We start from the raw sequence: 20549 nt of genomic DNA on the forward strand, positions 1-20549 counted from the left end.
TTCTCTGGTTCTGTGGTGGTTCTGCAGTGGTTCTGTGGTTCTGTAGTGGTTCTGTGGTGTTTATCTTGTTCTATGGTTCTGCAGCGGTTCTGTGGTTCTCTGGTGGTCCTGTAGTGGTTCTGTAGTCGCTCTGCAGCGGCTCTGGTCCTGCAGTGGTTCTGCAGCAGTTCTGTGGTTCTGTAGTGGTTCTCTGGTTCTGTGGTTCTGTAGTGGTTCTCTGGTTCTGTGGTTCTGTTGAGGTCCTGTAGTGGTTCTGTAGCGGTCCTGCAGCGGTTCTGGTTCTGTAGTGGTCCTGCAGTGGTTCTGTGGTCCTGTGGTGGTTCTCTGGTTCTGTGGTTCTGTAGCGGTCCTGTAGTGGTTCTGTAGTCGCTCTGCAGCGGTTCTGGTTCTGTGGTGGTTCTGTTGCAGTGGTTCTGTAGCGGTCCCGCAGCGGTTCTGTGGTCCTGTAGCGGTCCCGCAGTGGTTCTGGTCCTGCAGCGGTTCTGGCTCTGTAGTGGTCCTGCAGCGGTTCTGGTTCTGTAGTGGTTCTGTTGCAGTGGTCCTGCAGTGGTTCTGTAGCGGTCCTGCAGTGGTTCTGGTTCTGTAGTGGTCCTGTTGCAGTGGTTCTGTAGCGGTCCTGCAGTGGTTCTGGTTCTGTAGTGGTTCTGTTGCAGTGGTCCTGTGGTGGTTCTGTAGCGGTGGTTCTGTTGTGGTTCTGTGGATCCGTGTTCAGTCTCTGGAGCATCAGGAACAAACTGAACTGGTCATTTTTGTTCTTGTAGAATTATGAACTCTGTTTTCAGGCTCCTGTGTTTCTATTGGCTGTTGGCTCTAAGCCCCGCCCACGCGCCATCCCATTGGCTGCTGAGAACAGCCCACTGTCTGGCCCCGCCCCCCCCCCCCCCACAGAGGAGGTCAAAGGTCACGTGAGAACAAACCAGACTGCGTTCAAAACGAGATTAGGGTTTAATTTATTTATATAATTAAATATTAATAATAATAAAACAATAAAATAAAAATATTAATAAAATAAAAATAATATTAATAAAATAAAAATAATATTAATAAAATAAAAATATTAATAAAATAAAAATATTAATAAAATAAAAATAATATGAATAAAATAAAAATATTAATAAAATAAAAATATGAATAAAATAAAAATAATGATAATTCACGCTGGTTCCCCAGAGTCCCTGTAGGCCGAGCATTCACTCCATGGACTGAGAGAAAGGAGAGGAACGCCATTCAAACGCACGCCCACATGGCTACGCTGCTCCTGGATGCTAACATCACTTTCATCTGCACTTAGCTGGAACGGCTAACGCTAAAGGCTAACGCTAACGGCTAACGCTAACTGTCAGTCAAACTCCTCTAATCCTTGTTTTGATGCTGTGGTTTTCTGGAGGGGACGGGTTCAAACAGGCTCAAACAGACTCCGCTCTCCTGGAGCTACTGGGCCGGGTCTGACCAACCTGGCAACCCCACTGCTGGGCCGGGTCTGACCAACCTGGCAACCCCCACTGCTGGGCCGGGTCTGACCAACCTGGCAACCCCACTGCTGGGCCGGGTCTGACCAACCTGGCAACCCCACTGCTGGGCCGGGTCTCACCAACCTGGCAACCCCCCTGCTGGGCCGGGTCTGACCAACCTGGCAACCCCCACTGCTGGGCCGGGTCTGACCAACCTGGCAACCCCACTGCTGGGCCGGGTCTGACCAACCTGGCAACCCCACTGCTGGGCCGGGTCTGACCAACCTGGCAACCCCACTGCTGGGCCGGGTCTGACCAACCTGGCAACCCCACTGCTGGGCCGGGTCTGACCAACCTGGCAACCCCACTGCTGGGCCGGGTCTCACCAACCTGGCAACCCCACTGCTGGGCCGGGTCTCACCAACCTGGCAACCCCACTGCTGGACTTCTTTTTTGTTGTTGGGACGACGATCTGGAGACTCTAGATGGAGCCGCTCTGATCGTTCTGCAGGTTCAGCCTTTAAAGATTATTAATATTGTTGTTAATCTTTATCGGTGCTGAATAAAGAGAGACTCTCGGGTGGTTACAGAGTTTATTGGTAAACAGGAAACAAACAGGAAACAAACAGGAAACAAACAGGAAACGTTCTTTGGCAGCAGGAAGTTTATATCTGTTAGAGTAAACAACAACAACAACAACAACGTTGTTTGTTTGTGACGTTATTAATACTTTAGTGTCGTTAGTAAACTTTAATATTCAGTGGAACACGTTTATCAGGAGAACGTGACGCTTCTCCAGAACCAAACCCACCCGACCCGCCCAGAACCCAGGGTCCTGCTGGAGCACTTAAGGAACCCTGGGAGGAACATCAGCACCGAGAACCTCAGGGGTCCAGAGAACCTCAGAGAACCTCAGGGGTCCAGAGAACCTCAGAGAACCTCAGGGGTCCAGAGAACCTCAGGGGTCCAGAGAACCTCAGAGAACCTCAGGGGTCCAGAGAACCTCAGGGTCCAGAGAACCTCAGAGAACCTCAGGGTCCAGAGAACCTCAGAGAACCTCAGGGTCCAGAGAACCTCAGGGGTCCAGAGAACCTCAGAGAACCCCAGAGGTCCAGAGAACCCCAGAGAACCTCAGGGGTCCAGAGAACCTCAGAGAACCTCAGGGGTCCAGAGAACCTCAGAGAACCTCAGGGGTCCAGAGAACCTCAGGGGTCCAGAGAACCTCAGGGGTCCAGAGAACCCCAGGGGTCCAGAGAACCTCAGAGAACCTCAGAGGTCCAGAGAACCTCAGAGGTCCAGAGCACCTCAGGGTCCAGAGAACCTCAGAGAACCTCAGGGGTCCAGAGAACCTCAGAGGACCAGAGAACCTCGGGGGTCCAGAGAACCTCAGAGAACCTCAGAGAACCTCAGGGTCCAGAGAACCTCAGGGTCCAGAGAACCTCAGGGTCCATAGAACCTCAGAGAACCTCAGGGGTCCAGAGAACCTCAGGGGTCCAGAGAACCTCAGAGGACCAGAGAACCTCAGGGGTCCAGAGAACCTCAGAGGACCAGAGAACCTCGGGGGTCCATAGAACCTCAGAGGACCAGAGAACCTCGGGGGTCCATAGAACCTCAGAGGACCAGAGAACCTCAGGGGTCCAGAGAACCTCAGGGGTCCAGAGAACCTCAAGCGTCCAGAGAACCCCAGGGGTCCAGAGAACCTCAGGGGTCCAGAGAACCTCAGGGGTCCAGAGAACCTCAGGGGTCCAGAGAACCTCAGAGGACCAGAGAACCTCAGGGGTCCAGAGAACCTCAGAGGACCAGAGAACCTCGGGGGTCCATAGAACCTCAGAGGACCAGAGAACCTCAGGGGTCCAGAGAACCTCAGGGGTCCAGAGAACCGCAGGGTCCAGAGAACCTCAGGGGTCCAGAGAACCTCAAGCGTCCAGAGAACCCCAGGGGTCCAGAGAACCTCAGGGGTCCAGAGAACCCCAGGGGTCCAGAGAACCTCAGAGAACCTCAGGGGTCTAGAGAACCTCAGGAGTCCAGAGAACCTCAGAGAACCTCAGGGGTCCAGAGAACCTCAGGGGTCCAGAGAACCTCAGGGTCCAGAGAACCTCAGGGGTCCAGAGAACCTCAGGGGTCCAGAGAACCTCAGAGAACCTCAGGGTCCAGAGAACCTCAGGGTCCAGAGAACCTCAGGGTCCAGAGAACCTCAGGGGTCCAGAGAACCTCAGGAGTCCAGAGAACCTCAGAGAACCTCAGGGGTCCAGAGAACCTCAGGGTCCAGAGAACCTCAGGGTCCAGAGAACCTCAGGGGTCCAGAGAACCTCAGGGGTCCAGAGAACCTCAGAGAACCTCAGGGGTCCAGAGAACCTCGTCAGGTTCCTTCATCAAACAACAACAAACATTAAAAAAGAGTTTTTATTTTTCAGATCAGCCGAAGAATCAAAATCCTCGACTTCATTTGAAACGTAAAAACGTTAAAGGTCAGAACTCTGGAATGAACTCGCGTGGAACCGTAGAACGACACGGATCCACACCTTAAAGGAACAGAACCCTGAGTGGATCCTCCACCGCCACAGGTACGCTGGTCCCAGTCTTTATGCTAAGCTAGGCTAAGCTAGGCTAGGGTAAAGGAAGCTAGCTTAAACTAGGCTTAGCTAAACTAAGCTAGGTTAGGCGGAGCTAAGCTAGGCTAAAGTAAGGTAAAGGAACCTAAGATAAGCTAAGTTAAACCAGTCTAAGCTAAACTAGGCTAGGCTAGGCTAAGCTAAACTAGGCTAAGCTAAACTAAGCTAGGCTAAGCTAAACTAAGCTAGGCTAAGGTACATAAGATAAACTAGGCTAAGCTAGGCTAATTTAAGCTAATCTCAGCTAGGCTGGGCTAAGCTAAGCTAGGCTGATCCGCTGAACATGGTTCTGTTCCTTTAAGTGTTTAGTCGTCTCTGTCGTCCTGAGGCAGCGTGGAGGACAGAGCGTAGTCCCCACTGACGCCCTCTGACGCCGCCGACAGGTCCGCCTCCACGCCTCCCTCCTCCTCCTCCTCCTCCTTCTCTTTCTCCTCCTCCTCCTCTTTCTCCTCCTCCTTCGCCTCCTCCTCCTCTTTCTCCTCCTGCTCGGCCGGAGCCAGTTCGGCGTGGACCTCGGTGAAGGGGACCTCCTGGTCGCTGCCGCCCAGCGGGGAGAGCTGGACCTCGGCCTCGGCGACCACCTCCTCCTCCTGCAGGGCGCCGTCGGGGGGCTGAGAGTCAGAGCTGCTGCGAGGCTGAAACCCAGAGAGACGCAGGTCAGAGGACGCCACACGGAACCGCCACGGTCCAGAACTCAAAGCCACACCCCCTCCTGGTCTACAGTAGCCCCCTCCCTCCTGGTCTACAGTAGCCCCCTCCTGGTCTACAGTAGCCCCCTCCCTCCTGGTCTACAGTAGCCCCCTCCTGGTCTACAGTAGCCCCCTCCTGGTCTACAGTAGCTCCCTCCTGGTCTACAGTAGCCCCCTCCTGGTCTACAGTAGCCCCTCCTGGTCTACAGTAGCCCCCTCCTGGTCTACAGTAGCCCCCTCCTGGTCTACAGTAGCTCCCTCCTGGTCTACAGTAGCCCCCTCCCTCCTGGTCTACAGTAGCCCCCTCCTGGTCTACAGTAGCCCCCTCCTGGTCTACAGTAGCTCCCTCCTGGTCTACAGTAGCCCCTCCTGGTCTACAGTAGCCCCCTCCTGGTCTACAGTAGCCCCCTCCTGGTCTACAGTAGCTCCCTCCTGGTCTACAGTAGCCCCCTCCCTCCTGGTCTACAGTAGCCCCCTCCTGGTCTACAGTAGCCCCCTCCTGGTCTACAGTAGCCCCCTCCCTCCTGGTCTACAGTAGCCCCCTCCTGGTCTACAGTAGCCCCCTCCCTCCTGGTCTACAGTAGCCCCCTCCTGGTCTACAGTAGCCCCCTCCCTCCTGGTCTACAGTAGCCCCTCCTGGTCTACAGTAGCCCCCTCCCTCCTGGTCTACAGTAGCCCCCTCCTGGTCTACAGTAGCCCCCTCCTGGTCTACAGTAGCTCCCTCCTGGTCTACAGTAGCCCCCTCCCTCCTGGTCTACAGTAGCCCCTTCCTGGTCTACAGTAGCCCCCTCCCTCCTGGTCTACAGTAGCCCCTCCTGGTCTACAGTAGCCCCTCCTGGTCTACAGTAGCCCCCTCCTGGTCTACAGTAGCTCCCTCCTGGTCTACAGTAGCCCCCTCCTGGTCTACAGTAGCTCCCTCCTGGTCTACAGTAGCCCCCTCCTGGTCTACAATAGCCCCCTCCCTCCTGGTCTACAGTAGCCCCCTCCTGGTCTACAGTAGCCCCTCCTGGTCTACAGTAGCTCCCTCCTGGTCTACAGTAGCCCCCTCCTGGTCTACAGTAGCCCCCTCCTGGTCTACAGTAGCTCCCTCCTGGTCTACAGTAGCCCCCTCCTGGTCTACAGTAGCCCCCTCCCTCCTGGTCTACAGTAGCCCCTCCTGGTCTACAGTAGCCCCCTCCCTCCTGGTCTACAGTAGCCCCTCCTGGTCTACAGTAGCCCCCTCCCTCCTGGTCTACAGTAGCCCCCTCCCTCCTGGTCTACAGTAGCCCCTCCTGGTCTACAGTAGCCCCCTCCTGGTCTACAGTAGCTCCCTCCTGGTCTACAGTAGCTCCCTCCTGGTCTACAGTAGCTCCCTCCTGGTCTACAGTAGCTCCCTCCTGGTCTACAGTAGCCCCCTCCCTCCTGGTCTACAGTAGCCCCCTCCTGGTCTACAGTAGCCCCTCCTGGTCTACAGTAGCTCCCTCCCTCCTGGTCTACAGTAGCCCCCTCCTGGTCTACAGTAGCTCCCTCCTGGTCTACAGTAGCCCCCTCCTGGTCTACAGTAGCCCCCTCCTGGTCTACAGTAGCTCCCTCCTGGTCTACAGTAGCCCCTCCTGGTCTACAGTAGCTCCCTCCCTCCTGGTCTACAGTAGCCCCCTCCTGGTCTACAGTAGCCCCCTCCTGGTCTACAGTAGCTCCCTCCTGGTCTACAGTAGCCCCCTCCCTCCTGGTCTACAGTAGCCCCCTCCTGGTCTACAGTAGCCCCCTCCTGGTCTACAGTAGCCCCCTCCCTCCTGGTCTACAGTAGCTCCCTCCCTCCTGGTCTACAGTAGCCCCCTCCCTCCTGGTCTACAGTAGCCCCCTCCTGGTCTACAGTAGCCCCCTCCTGGTCTACAGTAGCTCCCTCCCTCCTGGTCTACAGTAGCCCCCTCCTGGTCTACAGTAGCCCCCTCCTGGTCTACAGTAGCCCCCTCCCTCCTGGTCTACAGTAGCCCCCTCCCTCCTGGTCTACACCAGCCCCCTCCTGGTCTACAGTAGCCCCTCCTGGTCTACAGTAGCCCCCTCCCTCCTGGTCTACAGTAGCCCCCTCCTGGTCTACAGTAGCCCCCTCCCTCCTGGTCTACAGTAGCCCCCTCCTGGTCTACAGTAGCTCCCTCCTGGTCTACAGTAGCCCCTCCTGGTCTACAGTAGCCCCCTCCCTCCTGGTCTACAGTAGCCCCCTCCTGGTCTACAGTAGCCCCCTCCCTCCTGGTCTACAGTAGCCCCCTCCTGGTCTACAGTAGCCCCCTCCCTCCTGGTCTACAGTAGCTCCCTCCTGGTCTACAGTAGCTCCCTCCTGGTCTACAGTAGCCCCTCCTGGTCTACAGTAGCCCCCTCCCTCCTGGTCTACAGTAGCCCCCTCCTGGTCTACAGTAGCCCCCTCCCTCCTGGTCTACAGTAGCCCCCTCCTGGTCTACAGTAGCTCCCTCCTGGTCTACAGTAGCCCCCTCCTGGTCTACAGTAGCCCCCTCCTGGTCTACAGTAGCCCCCTCCCTCCTGGTCTACAGTAGCTCCCTCCTGGTCTACAGTAGCTCCCTCCTGGTCTACAGTAGCCCCCTCCTGGTCTACAGTAGCTCCCTCCTGGTCTACAGTAGCCCCCTCCCTCCTGGTCTACAGTAGCCCCCTCCTGGTCTACAGTAGCTCCCTCCTGGTCTACAGTAGCCCCCTCCTGGTCTACAGTAGCTCCCTCCTGGTCTACAGTAGCCCCCTCCTGGTCTACAGTAGCTCCCTCCTGGTCTACAGTAGCCCCCTCCCTCCTGGTCTACAGTAGCCCCCTCCTGGTCTACAGTAGCTCCCTCCTGGTCTACAGAAGCCCCCTCCTGGTCTACAGTAGCCCCCTCCCTCCTGGTCTACAGAAGCCCCCTCCTGGTCTACAGTAGCCCCCTCCTGGTCTACAGTAGCCCCCTCCTGGTCTACAGTAGCCCCCTCCCTCCTGGTCTACAGTAGCCCCCTCCTGGTCTACAGTAGCTCCCTCCTGGTCTACAGTAGCCCCCTCCTGGTCTACAGTAGCCCCCTCCTGGTCTACAGTAGCCCCCTCCCCCCTGGTCTACAGTAGCCCCCTCCTGGTCTACAGTAGCCCCCTCCTGGTCTACAGTAGCCCCCTCCCTCCTGGTCTACAGTAGCCCCCTCCTGGTCTACAGTAGCCCCCTCCTGGTCTACAGTAGCCCCCTCCTGGTCTACAATAGCCCCCTCCTGGTCTACAGTAGCCCCCCCCCCCGGTCTGGGGTCTGGGTGGTGCTGGTCTGGGGTCTGGGTGGTGCTGGTCTGGGGTCTGGGGTGGTGCTGGTCTGGGGTGGTGCTGGTCTGGGGTCTGGGTGGTGCTGGTCTGGGGTCTGGGTGGTGCTGGTCTGGGGTCTGGGGTGGTGCTGGTCTGGGGTCTGGGGTGGTGCTGGTCTGGGGTCTGGGTGGTGCTGGTCTGGGGTCTGGGTGGAGCACCTTCCTGAGGCCGAAGGTCAGCGGTGAAACCTTGAGTCCGGACGTCTTCAGTTTGATTTTCTCTCGTTGTTCCTGAGAAACGATCTTCGTCCCGATCTTCGTCATCTTCTTCTCCAGGTGCTCACCTGTCTGTCTGAACGCCTTCTTCAGACTGTCTACCTGCAGAGAGAGAGACAGGTCACCTGTCTGTCTGAACGCCTTCTTCAGACTGTCTACCTGCAGAGAGAGAGACAGGTCACCTGTCTGTCTGAACGCCTTCTTCAGACTGTCTACCTGCAGAGAGAGAGACAGGTCACCTGTCTGTCTGAACGCCCTCTTCAGACTGTCTACCTGCAGAGAGAGAGACAGGTCACCTGTCTGTCTGAACGCCTTCTTCAGACTGTCTACCTGCAGAGAGAGAGACAGGTCACCTGTCTGTCTGAACGCCTTCTTCAGACTGTCTACCTGCAGAGAGAGAGACAGGTCACCTGTCTGTCTGAACGCCTTCTTCAGACTGTCTACCTGCAGAGAGAGAGACAGGTCACCTGTCTGTCTGAACGCCTTCTTCAGACTGTCTACCTGCAGAGAGAGAGACAGATCACCTGTCTGTCTGAACGCCTTCTTCAGACTGTCTACCTGCAGAGAGAGAGACAGGTCACCTGTCTGTCTGAACGCCTTCTTCAGACTGTCTACCTGCAGAGAGAGAGACAGGTCACCTGTCTGTCTGAACGCCTTCTTCAGACTGTCTACCTGCAGAGAGAGAGACAGGTCACCTGTCTGTCTGAACGCCTTCCTCAGACTGTCTACCTGCAGAGAGAGAGACAGGTCACCTGTCTGTCTGAACGCCCTCTTCAGACTGTCTACCTGCAGAGAGAGAGACAGGTCACCTGTCTGTCTGAACGCCTTCTTCAGACTGTCTACCTGCAGAGAGAGAGACAGGTCACCTGTCTGTCTGAACGCCTTCTTCAGACTGTCTACCTGCAGAGAGAGAGACAGGTCACCTGTCTGTCTGAACGCCTTCTTCAGACTGTCTACCTGCAGAGAGAGAGACAGGTCACCTGTCTGTCTGAACGCCTTCTTCAGGCTGTCTACCTGCAGAGAGAGAGACAGGTCACCTGTCTGTCTGAACACCTTCTTCAGACTGTCTACCTGCAGAGAGAGAGACAGGTCACCTGTCTGTCTGAACGCCTTCTTCAGACTGTCTACCTGCAGAGAGAGAGACAGGTCACCTGTCTGTCTGAACGCCTTCTTCAGACTGTCTACCTGCAGAGAGAGAGACAGGTCACCTGTCTGTCTGAACGCCCTCTTCAGACTGTCTACCTGCAGAGAGAGAGACAGGTCACCTGTCTGTCTGAACGCCTTCTTCAGACTGTCTACCTGCAGAGAGAGAGACAGGTCACCTGTCTGTCTGAACGCCTTCTTCAGACTGTCTACCTGCAGAGAGAGAGACAGGTCACCTGTCTGTCTGAACGCCTTCTTCAGGCTGTCTACCTGCAGAGAGAGAGACAGGTCACCTGTCTGTCTGAACGCCTTCTTCAGACTGTCTACCTGCAGAGAGAGAGACAGGTCACCTGTCTGTCTGAACGCCTTCTTCAGACTGTCTACCTGCAGAGAGAGAGACAGGTCACCTGTCTGTCTGAACGCCTTCTTCAGACTGTCTACCTGCAGAGAGAGAGACAGGTCACCTGTCTGTCTGAACGCCTTCTTCAGACTGTCTACCTGCAGAGAGAGAGACAGGTCACCTGTCTGTCTGAACGCCTTCTTCAGACTGTCTACCTGCAGAGAGAGAGACAGGTCACCTGTCTGTCTGAACGCCTTCTTCAGGCTGTCTACCTGCAGAGAGAGAGACAGGTCACCTGTCTGTCTGAACGCCTTCTTCAGGCTGTCTACCTGCAGAGAGAGAGACAGGTCACCTGTCTGTCTGAACGCCTTCTTCAGACTGTCTACCTGCAGAGAGAGAGACAGGTCACCTGTCTGTCTGAACGCCTTCTTCAGACTGTCTACCTGCAGAGAGAGAGACAGGTCACCTGTCTGTCTGAACGCCTTCTTCAGGCTGTCTACCTGCAGAGAGAGAGACAGGTCACCTGTCTGTCTGAACGCCTTCTTCAGGCTGTCTACCTGCAGAGAGAGAGACAGGTCACCTGTCTGTCTGAACGCCTTCTTCAGACTGTCTACCTGCAGAGAGAGAGACAGGTCACCTGTCTGTCTGAACGCCTTCTTCAGACTGTCTACCTGCAGAGAGAGAGACAGGTCACCTGTCTGTCTGAACGCCTTCTTCAGACTGTCTACCTGCAGAGAGAGAGACAGGTCACCTGTCTGTCTGAACGCCTTCTTCAGACTGTCTACCTGCAGAGAGAGAGACAGGTCACCTGTCTGTCTGAACGCCTTCTTCAGACTGTCTACCTGCAGAGAGAGAGACAGGTCACCTGTCTGTCTGAACGCCTTCTTCAGGCTGTCTACCTGCAGAGAGAGAGACAGGTCACCTGTCTGTCTGAACGCCTTCTTCAGACTGTCTACCTGCAGAGAGAGAGACAGGTCACCTGTCTGTCTGAACGCCTTCTTCAGACTGTCTACCTGCAGAGAGAGAGACAGGTCACCTGTCTGTCTGAACGCCTTCTTCAGACTGTCTACCTGCAGAGAGAGAGACAGGTCACCTGTCTGTCTGAACGCCTTCTTCAGACTGTCTACCTGCAGAGAGAGAGACAGGTCACCTGTCTGTCTGAACGCCTTCTTCAGACTGTCTACCTGCAGAGAGAGAGACAGGTCACCTGTCTGTCTGAACGCCTTCTTCAGACTGTCTACCTGCAGAGAGAGAGACAGGTCACCTGTCTGTCTGAACGCCTTCTTCAGACTGTCTACCTGCAGAGAGAGAGACAGGTCACCTGTCTGTCTGAACGCCTTCTTCAGACTGTCTACCTGCAGAGAGAGAGACAGGTCACCTGTCTGTCTGAACGCCTTCTTCAGACTGTCTACCTGCAGAGAGAGAGACAGGTCACCTGTCTGTCTGAACGCCTTCTTCAGACTGTCTACCTGCAGAGAGAGAGACAGGTCACCTGTCTGTCTGAACGCCTTCTTCAGACTGTCTACCTGCAGAGAGAGAGACAGGTCACCTGTCTGTCTGAACGCCTTCTTCAGACTGTCTACCTGCAGAGAGAGAGACAGGTCACCTGTCTGTCTGAACGCCTTCTTCAGGCTGTCTACCTGCAGAGAGAGAGACAGGTCACCTGTCTGTCTGAACGCCTTCTTCAGGCTGTCTACCTGCAGAGAGAGAGACAGGTCACCTGTCTGTCTGAACGCCTTCTTCAGGCTGTCTACCTGCAGAGAGAGAGACAGGTCACCTGTCTGTCTGAACGCCTTCTTCAGACTGTCTACCTGCAGAGAGAGAGACAGGTCACCTGTCTGTCTGAACGCCTTCTTCAGACTGTCTACCTGCAGAGAGAGAGACAGGTCACCTGTCTGTCTGAACGCCTTCTTCAGGCTGTCTACCTGCAGAGAGAGAGACAGGTCACCTGTCTGTCTGAACGCCTTCTTCAGACTGTCTACCTGCAGAGAGAGAGACAGGTCACCTGTCTGTCTGAACGCCTTCTTCAGACTGTCTACCTGCAGAGAGAGAGACAGGTCACCTGTCTGTCTGAACGCCTTCTTCAGACTGTCTACCTGCAGAGAGAGAGACAGGTCACCTGTCTGTCTGAACGCCTTCTTCAGACTGTCTACCTGCAGAGAGAGAGACAGGTCACCTGTCTGTCTGAACGCCTTCTTCAGACTGTCTACCTGCAGAGAGAGAGACAGGTCACCTGTCTGTCTGAACGCCTTCTTCAGGCTGTCTACCTGCAGAGAGAGAGACAGGTCACCTGTCTGTCTGAACGCCTTCTTCAGACTGTCTACCTGCAGAGAGAGAGACAGGTCACCTGTCTGTCTGAACGCCTTCTTCAGACTGTCTACCTGCAGAGAGAGAGACAGGTCACCTGTCTGTCTGAACGCCTTCTTCAGACTGTCTACCTGCAGAGAGAGAGACAGGTCACCTGTCTGTCTGAACGCCTTCTTCAGACTGTCTACCTGCAGAGAGAGAGACAGGTCACCTGTCTGTCTGTGTGCACCTGTCTGTGTGCACCCGTCTGTGTGCACCTGTCTGTGTGCACCTGTCTGTCTGCACCTGTCTGTCTGTCTGCACCTGTCTGTGTGCACCTGTCTGTGTGCACCTGTCTGTCTGTCTGCACCTGTCTGTCTGCACCTGTCTGTCTGTGTGCACCTGTCTGTCTGCACCTGTCTGTCTGCACCTGTCTGTCTGTCTGCACCTGTCTGTCTGCGCCTGTCTGTCTGTGTGCACCTGTCTGTCTGTGTGCACCTGTCTGTCTGCACCTGTCTGTCTGCACCTGTCTGTGTGCACCTGTCTGTCTGCACCTGTCTGTGTGCACCTGTCTGTGTGCACCTGTCTGGTTGTCTGCACCTGTCTGTCTGCACCTGTCTGTCTGCACCTGTCTGTCTGTCTGCACCTGTCTGTCTGTCTGCACCTGTCTGTCCGTGTGCACCTGTCTGTCTGCACCTGTCTGTGTGCACCTGTCTGCACCTGTCTGTGTGCACCTGTCTGTGTGCACCTGTCTGTCTGTCTGCACCTGTCTGTCTGCACCTGTCTGTCTGCACCTGTCTGTCTGTCTGCACCTGTCTGTCTGTGTGCACCTGTCTGTCTGTCTGACACCTGTCTGTCTGTCTGACACCTGTCTGTCTGTGTGCACCTGTCTGTCTGCACCTGTCTGTCTGTGTGCACCTGTCTGTGTGCACCTGTCTGTCTGCACCTGTCTGTGTGCACCTGTCTGTCTGTCTGTCTGCACCTGTCTGTCTGTCTGCACCTGTCTGTCTGTCTGTCTGCACCTGTCTGTCTGTCTGCACCTGTCTGTCTGTCTGCACCTGTCTGTCTGTCTGTCTGCACCTGTCTGTCTGTCTGCACCTGTCTGTCTGTCTGCACCTGTCTGTCTGCACCTGTCTGTCTGCACCTGTCTGTCTGCACCTGTCTGTGTGCACCTGTCTGTCTGCACCTGTCTGTCTGCACCTGTCTGTCTGCACCTGTCTGTGTGCACCTGTCTGTCTGCACCTGTCTGTCTGCACCTGTCTGTGTGCACCTGTCTGTCTGCACCTGTCTGTCTGACACCTGTCTGTGTGCACCTGTCTGTCTGCACCTGTCTGTCTGTGTGCACCTGTCTGTCTGCACCTGTCTGTCTGCACCTGTCTGTGTGCACCTGTCTGTCTGCACCTGTCTGTCTGACACCTGTCTGTGTGCACCTGTCTGTCTGCACCTGTCTGTCTGCACCTGTCTGTCTGTGTGCACCTGTCTGTCTCTCACCTGTCTGTCTGTGTGCACCTGTCTGTCTGCACCTGTCTGTCTGTCTCTCACCTGTCTGTCTGTGTGCACCTGTCTGTCTGCACCTGTCTGTCTGCACCTGTCTGTCTGCACCTGTCTGTGTGCACCTGTCTGTCTGCACCTGTCTGTGTGCACCTGTCTGTCTGCACCTGTCTGTATGCACCTGTCTGTGTGCACCTGTCTGTCTGCACCTGTCTGTGTGCACCTGTCTGTCTGCACCTGTCTGTCTGCACCTGTCTGTCTGTGTGCACCTGTCTGTGGCTCTACCTTCTTCAGACTGGAGCGCTTCAGCTTCTCGGCTCTCGACTTCTCCATGTTCTCCAGGTCCTGAGGCCACGCCTCCTCCTCCTCTAGCTCCGCCTCCAGCCCGACGTCCTCGTCAGACGATAGGTCGATGGTCTGGAGCCCGCCCTCCTGGGAGCGGTTGCCGTCGACGACGCCCGCCTCGGTTTCATCAGCTTCTTCCAAAACGTCATCACGAGGGAACGGAGGAGGGTCCTTCACGAACACGGTGGACGGGATCTCGTTCTCCTCCTGACGGGGAACAGGAGGGAACGTTAGGGAACAGGAGGGAACAGGAGGGAACAGGAGGGAACGTTAGGGAACAGGAGGGAACAGGAGGGAACTTTAGGGAACAGGAGGGAACAGGAGGGAACAGGAGGGAACGTTAGGGAACAGGAGGGAACGTTAGGGAACAGGAGGGAACAGGAGAGAACAGGAGGGAACAGGAGGGAACAGGAGGGAACAGGAGAGAACAGGAGGGAACAGGAGGGAACGTTAGGGAACAGGAGGGAACAGGAGGGAACAGGAGGGAACGTTAGGGAACAGGAGGGAACAGGAGGGAACGTGAGGGAACAGGAGGGAACGTTAGGGAACAGGAGGGAACAGGAGAGAACAGGAGGGAACAGGAGGGAACAGGAGGGAACGTTAGGGAACAGGAGGGAACAGGAGGGAACAGGAGGGAACAGGAGGGAACGTTAGGGAACAGGAGGGAACAGGAGGGAACAGGAGGGAACGTTAGGGAACAGGAGGGAACGTTAGGGAACAGGAGGGAACAGGAGGGAACAGGAGGGAACGTTAGGGAACAGGAGGGAACAGGAGGGAACAGGAGGGAACAGGAGGGAACGTTAGGGAACAGAAGGGAACGTTAGGGAACAGGAGGGAACAGGAGGGAACAGGAGGGAACGTTAGGGAACAGGAGGGAACAGGAGGGAACAGGAGGGAACAGGAGGGAACGTTAGGGAACAGAAGGGAACGTTAGGGAACAGGAGGGAACGTTAGGGAACAGGAGGGAACAGGAGGGAACAGGAGGGAACGTTAGGGAACAGAAGGGAACGTTAGGGAACAGGAGGGAACAGGAGGGAACGTGAGGGGAACATGAGGGAACACGAGGGAACAGGAGGGAACGTTAGGGAACAGGAGGGAACGTTAGGGAACGTTAGGGAACAGGAGGGAACATGAGGGAACAGGAGGGAACGTTAGGGAACAGTAGAAGCCTTTAACCGGCACAGATCCTCCAGATGAGATTAGTTGTTATGAACCTCTGTAACTCCATCAAAGCGTCCTCTTTAGAACGGTTCCCTGGTTCCCTTCATGTGAGCTAAAGAACAAACTGAGGGAACGTGAGGGAACAGTTCCCTGGTTCCCTTCATGTGCTGTAAAGAACAAACTGAGGGAACGTGAGGGAACAGTTTCTTTGGTTCCCTTCATGTGAGCTAAAGAACAAACTGAGGGAACGTGAGGGAACAGTTTCTTTGGTTCCCTTCATGTGAGCTAAAGAACAAACTGAGGGAACGTGAGGGAACAGTTTCTTTGGTTCCCTTCATGTGCTGTAAGGAACAAACTGAGGGAACATCGTCAGGCTCCAGAGGAGCTGACGGAGAACCGCACCCTCGCTGAGGAATGCTGAGTGTTTCAGGAGGAATGTCGAGGCTCGCTGACTCAGACAACAGCAGCACGCTACTCTGACTTCTCTGTCCTGGAACACGTTTACGGTTCTGTCCTCAGGTCAGCTGTTACCACGGCAACACCACGGCAACACCACGGCAACACCACGGCAACACTCAGACCCGGCGCTCCGGTTCACTTCCTGCAGCAGCAGCTGACGACCAAATAAGGTCACACACCGAAAATCTCCAACATACACAGAGAAACACACGGTCTGTAGAGAACCCTACTGTCTGTGCAGAACCCTACGGTCTGTGGAGAACCCTACGGTCTGTGCAGAACCACACTGTCTGTGCAGAACCCTACGGTCTGTGCAGAACCCTACAGTCTGTGCAGAACCCTACTGTCTGTGCAGAACCCTACAGTCTGTGCAGAACCCTACAGTCTGTGCAGAACCCTACGGTCTGTGGAGAACCCTACAGTCTGTGCAGAACCCTACAGTCTGTGGAGAACCCTACAGTCTGTGCAGAACCCTACAGTCTGTGGAGAACCCTACGGTCTGTGCAGAACCCTACGGTCTGTGGAGAACCCTACGGTCTGTGCAGAACCCTACAGTCTGTGCAGAACCCTACTGTCTGTGGAGAACCCTACGGTCTGTGCAGAACCCTACGGTCTGTGGAGAACCCTACGGTCTGTGCAGAACCCTACGGTCTGTGGAGAACCCTACAGTCTGTGGAGAACCCTACAGTCTGTGCAGAACCCTACGGTCTGTGGAGAACCCTACGGTCTGTGCAGAACCCTACGGTCTGTAGAGAACCCTACGGTGTGTGGAGAACCCTACAGTCTGTGGAGAACCCTACAGTCTGTGCAGAACCCTACGGTCTGTGGAGAACCCTACAGTCTGTGCAGAACCCTACGGTCTGTGGAGAACCCTACGGTCTGTGCAGAACCCTACAGTCTGTGCAGAACCCTACGGTCTGTGGAGAACCCTACGGTCTGTGCAGAACCCTACAGTCTGTGCAGAACCCTACGGTCTGTGGAGAACCCTACAGTCTGTGCAGAACCCTACGGTCTGTGGAGAACCCTACGGTCTGTGCAGAACCCTACAGTCTGTGCAGAACCCTACGGTCTGTGGAGAACCCTACGGTCTGTGCAGAACCCTACAGTCTGTGCAGAACCCTACGGTCTGTGCAGAACCCTACAGTCTGTGCAGAACCCTACGGTCTGTGGAGAACCCTACGGTCTGTGCAGAACCCTACGGTCTGTGGAGAACCCTACGGTCTGTGCAGAACCCTACGGTCTGTGGAGAACCCTACGGTCTGTGCAGAACCCTACTGTCTGTGGAGAACCCTACTGTCTGTGCAGAACCCTACGGTCTGTGCAGAACCCTACGGTCTGTGCAGAACCCTACGGTCTGAGCAGAACCCTACGGTCTGTGCAGAACCCTACGGTCTGTGGAGAACCCTACTGTCTGTGGAGAACCCTACTGTCTGTGGAGAACCCTACTGTCTGTGCAGAACCCTACGGTCTGTGCAGAACCCTACTGTCTGTGGAGAACCCTACGGTCTGTGGAGAACCCTACTGTCTGTGGAGAACCCTACTGTCTGTGGAGAACCCTACTGTCTGTGGAGAACCCTACAGTCTGTGCAGAACCCTACGGTCTGTGGAGAACCCTACGGTCTGTGCAGAACCCTACGGTCTGTGGAGAACCCTACAGTCTGTGCAGAACCCTGCGGTCTGTGCAGAACCCTACGGTCTGTGCAGAACCCTACTGTCTGTGGAGAACCCTACTGTCTGTGCAGAACCCTACTGTCTGTGGAGAACCCTACTGTCTGTGCAGAACCCTACGGTCTGTGGAGAACCCTACGGTCTGTGCAGAACCCTACGGTCTGTGGAGAACCCTACGGTCTGTGGAGAACCCTACGGTCTGTGCAGAACCCTACGGTCTGTAGAGAACCCTACTGTCTGTGCAGAACCCTACTGTCTGAACAGAACCCTACTGTCTGTGCAGAACCCTACGGTCTGTGCAGAACCCTGCGGTCTGTGCAGAACCCTACGGTCTGTGCAGAACCCTACGGTCTGTGGAGAACCCTACGGTCTGTGGAGAACCCTACAGTCTGTGCAGAACCCTACGGTCCGTGGAGAACCCTACGGTCTGTGCAGAACCCTGCGGTCTGTGGAGAACCCTACGGTCTGTGCAGAACCCTACGGTCTGTGCAGAACCCTACTGTCTGTGGAGAACCCTACGGTCTGTGCAGAACCCTACGGTCTGTGGAGAACCCTACGGTCTGTGGAGAACCCTACGGTCTGTGGAGAACCCTACGGTCTGTGGAGAACCCTACGGTCTGTGCAGAACCCTACGGTCTTTGCAGAACCCTCACCTGGAAGATGAGAACCTTGAAGTTGTTCCTGCTGATCAGGTGGTTGTGGTTCGCCTCCAGCTTCTTCACCTGAACGCCCTGACGCTCCATTTTATCACGGACCTCCACAACAACAACAACAACAACAACAACAACACACATTTGTTTACTATAGACGTATATTAATATGTTTGTTACATCTTCACTGATTTATTATAAATATATGAAATTACCTCCTTCATGGTGACGGACAGTCTGCGGCTCTTGTCCAACAGTTTGGAGACGGTGTTGGACGTGTGACTGTGACTCTTGGACAGTTTGGTCATTTCAGCCTGGATCCCCCTGACCACGCCCTCCATCTGCACCTGATGCACCTGAAACACAACAACCGACCCATCAGAGTCTGACCACGCCCTCCATCTGCACCTGATGCACCTGAAACACAACAACCGACCCATCAGAGTCTGACCACGCCCTCCATCTGCACCTGATGCACCTGAAACACAACAACCGACCCATCAGAGTCTGACCACGCCCTCCATCTGCACCTGATGCACCTGAAACACAACAACCGACCCATCAGAGTCTGACCACGCCCTCCATCTGCACCTGATGCACCTGAAACAACACAACCGACCCATCAGAGTCTGACCACGCCCTCCATCTGCACCTGATGCACCTGAAACACAACAACCGACCCATCAGAGCCTGACCACGCCCTCCATCTGCACCTGATGCACCTGAAACACAACAACCGCCCCATCAGAGTCTGACCACGCCCTCCATCTGCACCTGATGGACCTGAAACACAACAACCGACCCATCAGAGTCTGACCACGCCCTCCATCTGCACCTGATGCACCTGAAACACAACAACCGACCCATCAGAGTCTGACCACGCCCTCCATCTGCACCTGATGCACCTGAAACACAACAACCGACCCATCAGAGTCTGACCACGCCCTCCATCTGCACCTGATGGACCTGAAACACAACAACCGACCCATCAGAGTCTGACCACGCCCTCCATCTGCACCTGATGCACCTGAAACACAACAACAGCCCCATCAGAGTCTGACCACGCCCTCCATCTGCACCTGATGCACCTGAAACACAACAACCGACCGATCAGAGTCTGACCACGCCCCCCATCTGCACCTGCTGCACCTGAAACAACACAGCCGACCCATCAGAGTCTGACCACGCCCCCCATCTGCACCTGATGCACCTGAAACAACACAGCCGACCCATCAGAGTCTGACCACGCCCTCCATCTGCACCTGATGCACCTGAAACACAACAACCGACCCATCAGAGTCTGACCACGCCCTCCATCTGCACCTGATGCACCTGAAACACAGCACTTGACCGATCAGAGTCTGACCACGCCCTCCATCTGCACCTGATGCACCTGAAACACAACAACCGACCGATCAGAGTCTGACCACGCCCCCCATCTGCACCTGATGCACCTGAAACAACACAACCGACCGATCAGAGTCTGACCACGCCCCCCATCTGCACCTGATGCACCTGAAACAACACAACCGACCGATCAGAGTCTGACCACGCCCCCCATCTGCACCTGATGCACCTGAAACAACACAACCGACCCATCAGAGTCTGACCACGCCCTCCATCTGCACCTGATGCACCTGAAACACAACAACCGACCCATCAGAGTCTGACCACGCCCTCCATCTGCACCTGATGCACCTGAAACACAACAACCGCCCCATCAGAGTCTGACCACGCCCTCCATCTGCACCTGATGCACCTGAAACACAACAACCGACCCATCAGAGTCTGACCACGCCCTCCATCTGCACCTGATGCACCTGAAACACAACAACCGACCCATCAGAGTCTGACCACGCCCTCCATCTGCACCTGATGCACCTGAAACACAACAACCGACCCATAAGAGTCTGACCACGCCCTCCATCTGCACCTGATGCACCTGAAACAACACAACCGCCCCATCAGAGTCTGACCACGCCCTCCATCTGCACCTGATGCACCTGAAACACAACAACCGACCCATCAGAGTCTGACCACGCCCTCCATCTGCACCTGATGCACCTGAAACACAACAACCGACCCATCAGAGTCTGACCACGCCCTCCATCTGCACCTGATGCACCTGAAACAACACAACCGCCCCATCAGAGTCTGACCACGCCCTCCATCTGCACCTGATGCACCTGAAACAACACAACCGACCCATCAGAGTCTGACCACGCCCTCCATCTGCACCTGATGCACCTGAAACACAACAACCGACCCATCAGAGTCTGACCACGCCCTCCAGACAGTCACCTACAGAGCCAACCACTAATGTGTTAGCATCACAGAACATGCTAATGCTCGTGTGTTAGCATCACAGAACATGCTAATGCTAATGTGTTAGCATGAGAGAACATGCTAATGTGTTAGCATGAGAGAAAAGAGTGCTATCAAAGGGAAATAATCCGATAAAGTTCGACGAGTTATGAAAAAAGTGTTCAAACTGATTTCAAAGTTAAATTTCAGTCAAAGTTCAAAGTTGTGAAAATATTTTATTCAAATATTAAAAACCTGTGAGGAGCTGCAGAGGATCATGGGAAATCTGACATTACAATAACACACAAACTGTTTCCATGACGACGGGAACTCTGATCTGGACTCAGACCTGGTCTCTGTTCTGGTCTCAGACCTGGTCTCTGATCTGGACTCAGACCTGGTCTCTGATCTGGACTCAGACCTGGTCTCTGTTCTGGTCT

General features: G+C 55.2%; 1 protein-coding gene across 5 annotated transcripts in view; it reads right to left on the bottom strand.

The window, feature by feature from the left end:
• Positions 1-2030: 2030 nt before the first annotated feature.
• The window catches only part of LOC310964640 (caveolae-associated protein 2-like), a 19878-nt gene continuing 1359 nt past the window's right edge, over positions 2031-20549 (bottom strand). Inside the window, exons 2-8 of one of the 5 annotated variants that reach the window (XR_014593755.1) lie at positions 18021-18161; positions 17809-17910; positions 13808-14074; positions 8206-8364; positions 3789-4698; positions 3548-3610; positions 2031-2352 (exon numbers count right to left, since the gene is read on the bottom strand). Coding sequence is in view for 3 of the 5 variants with exons in the window: in XM_083937840.1 (XP_083793966.1) it covers positions 12260-13647; positions 13792-14074; positions 17809-17910; positions 18021-18161 (1914 nt within the window). In the remaining 2 variants the exon portion in view is untranslated. Of the gene's footprint in view, positions 2353-3422; positions 3439-3547; positions 3611-3641; positions 4699-8205; positions 8365-8501; positions 8536-12244; positions 13648-13791; positions 14075-17808; positions 17911-18020; positions 18162-20549 lie in introns of those variants that run through there. The other 4 variants (XR_014593756.1, XM_083937842.1, XM_083937841.1 and 1 more) reach the window with 4 other exon arrangements.

This window comes from Echiichthys vipera (assembly GCF_963691815.1).
Source record: "Echiichthys vipera genome assembly, chromosome: 23".
NCBI lineage: Eukaryota > Metazoa > Chordata > Actinopteri > Perciformes > Trachinidae > Echiichthys > Echiichthys vipera.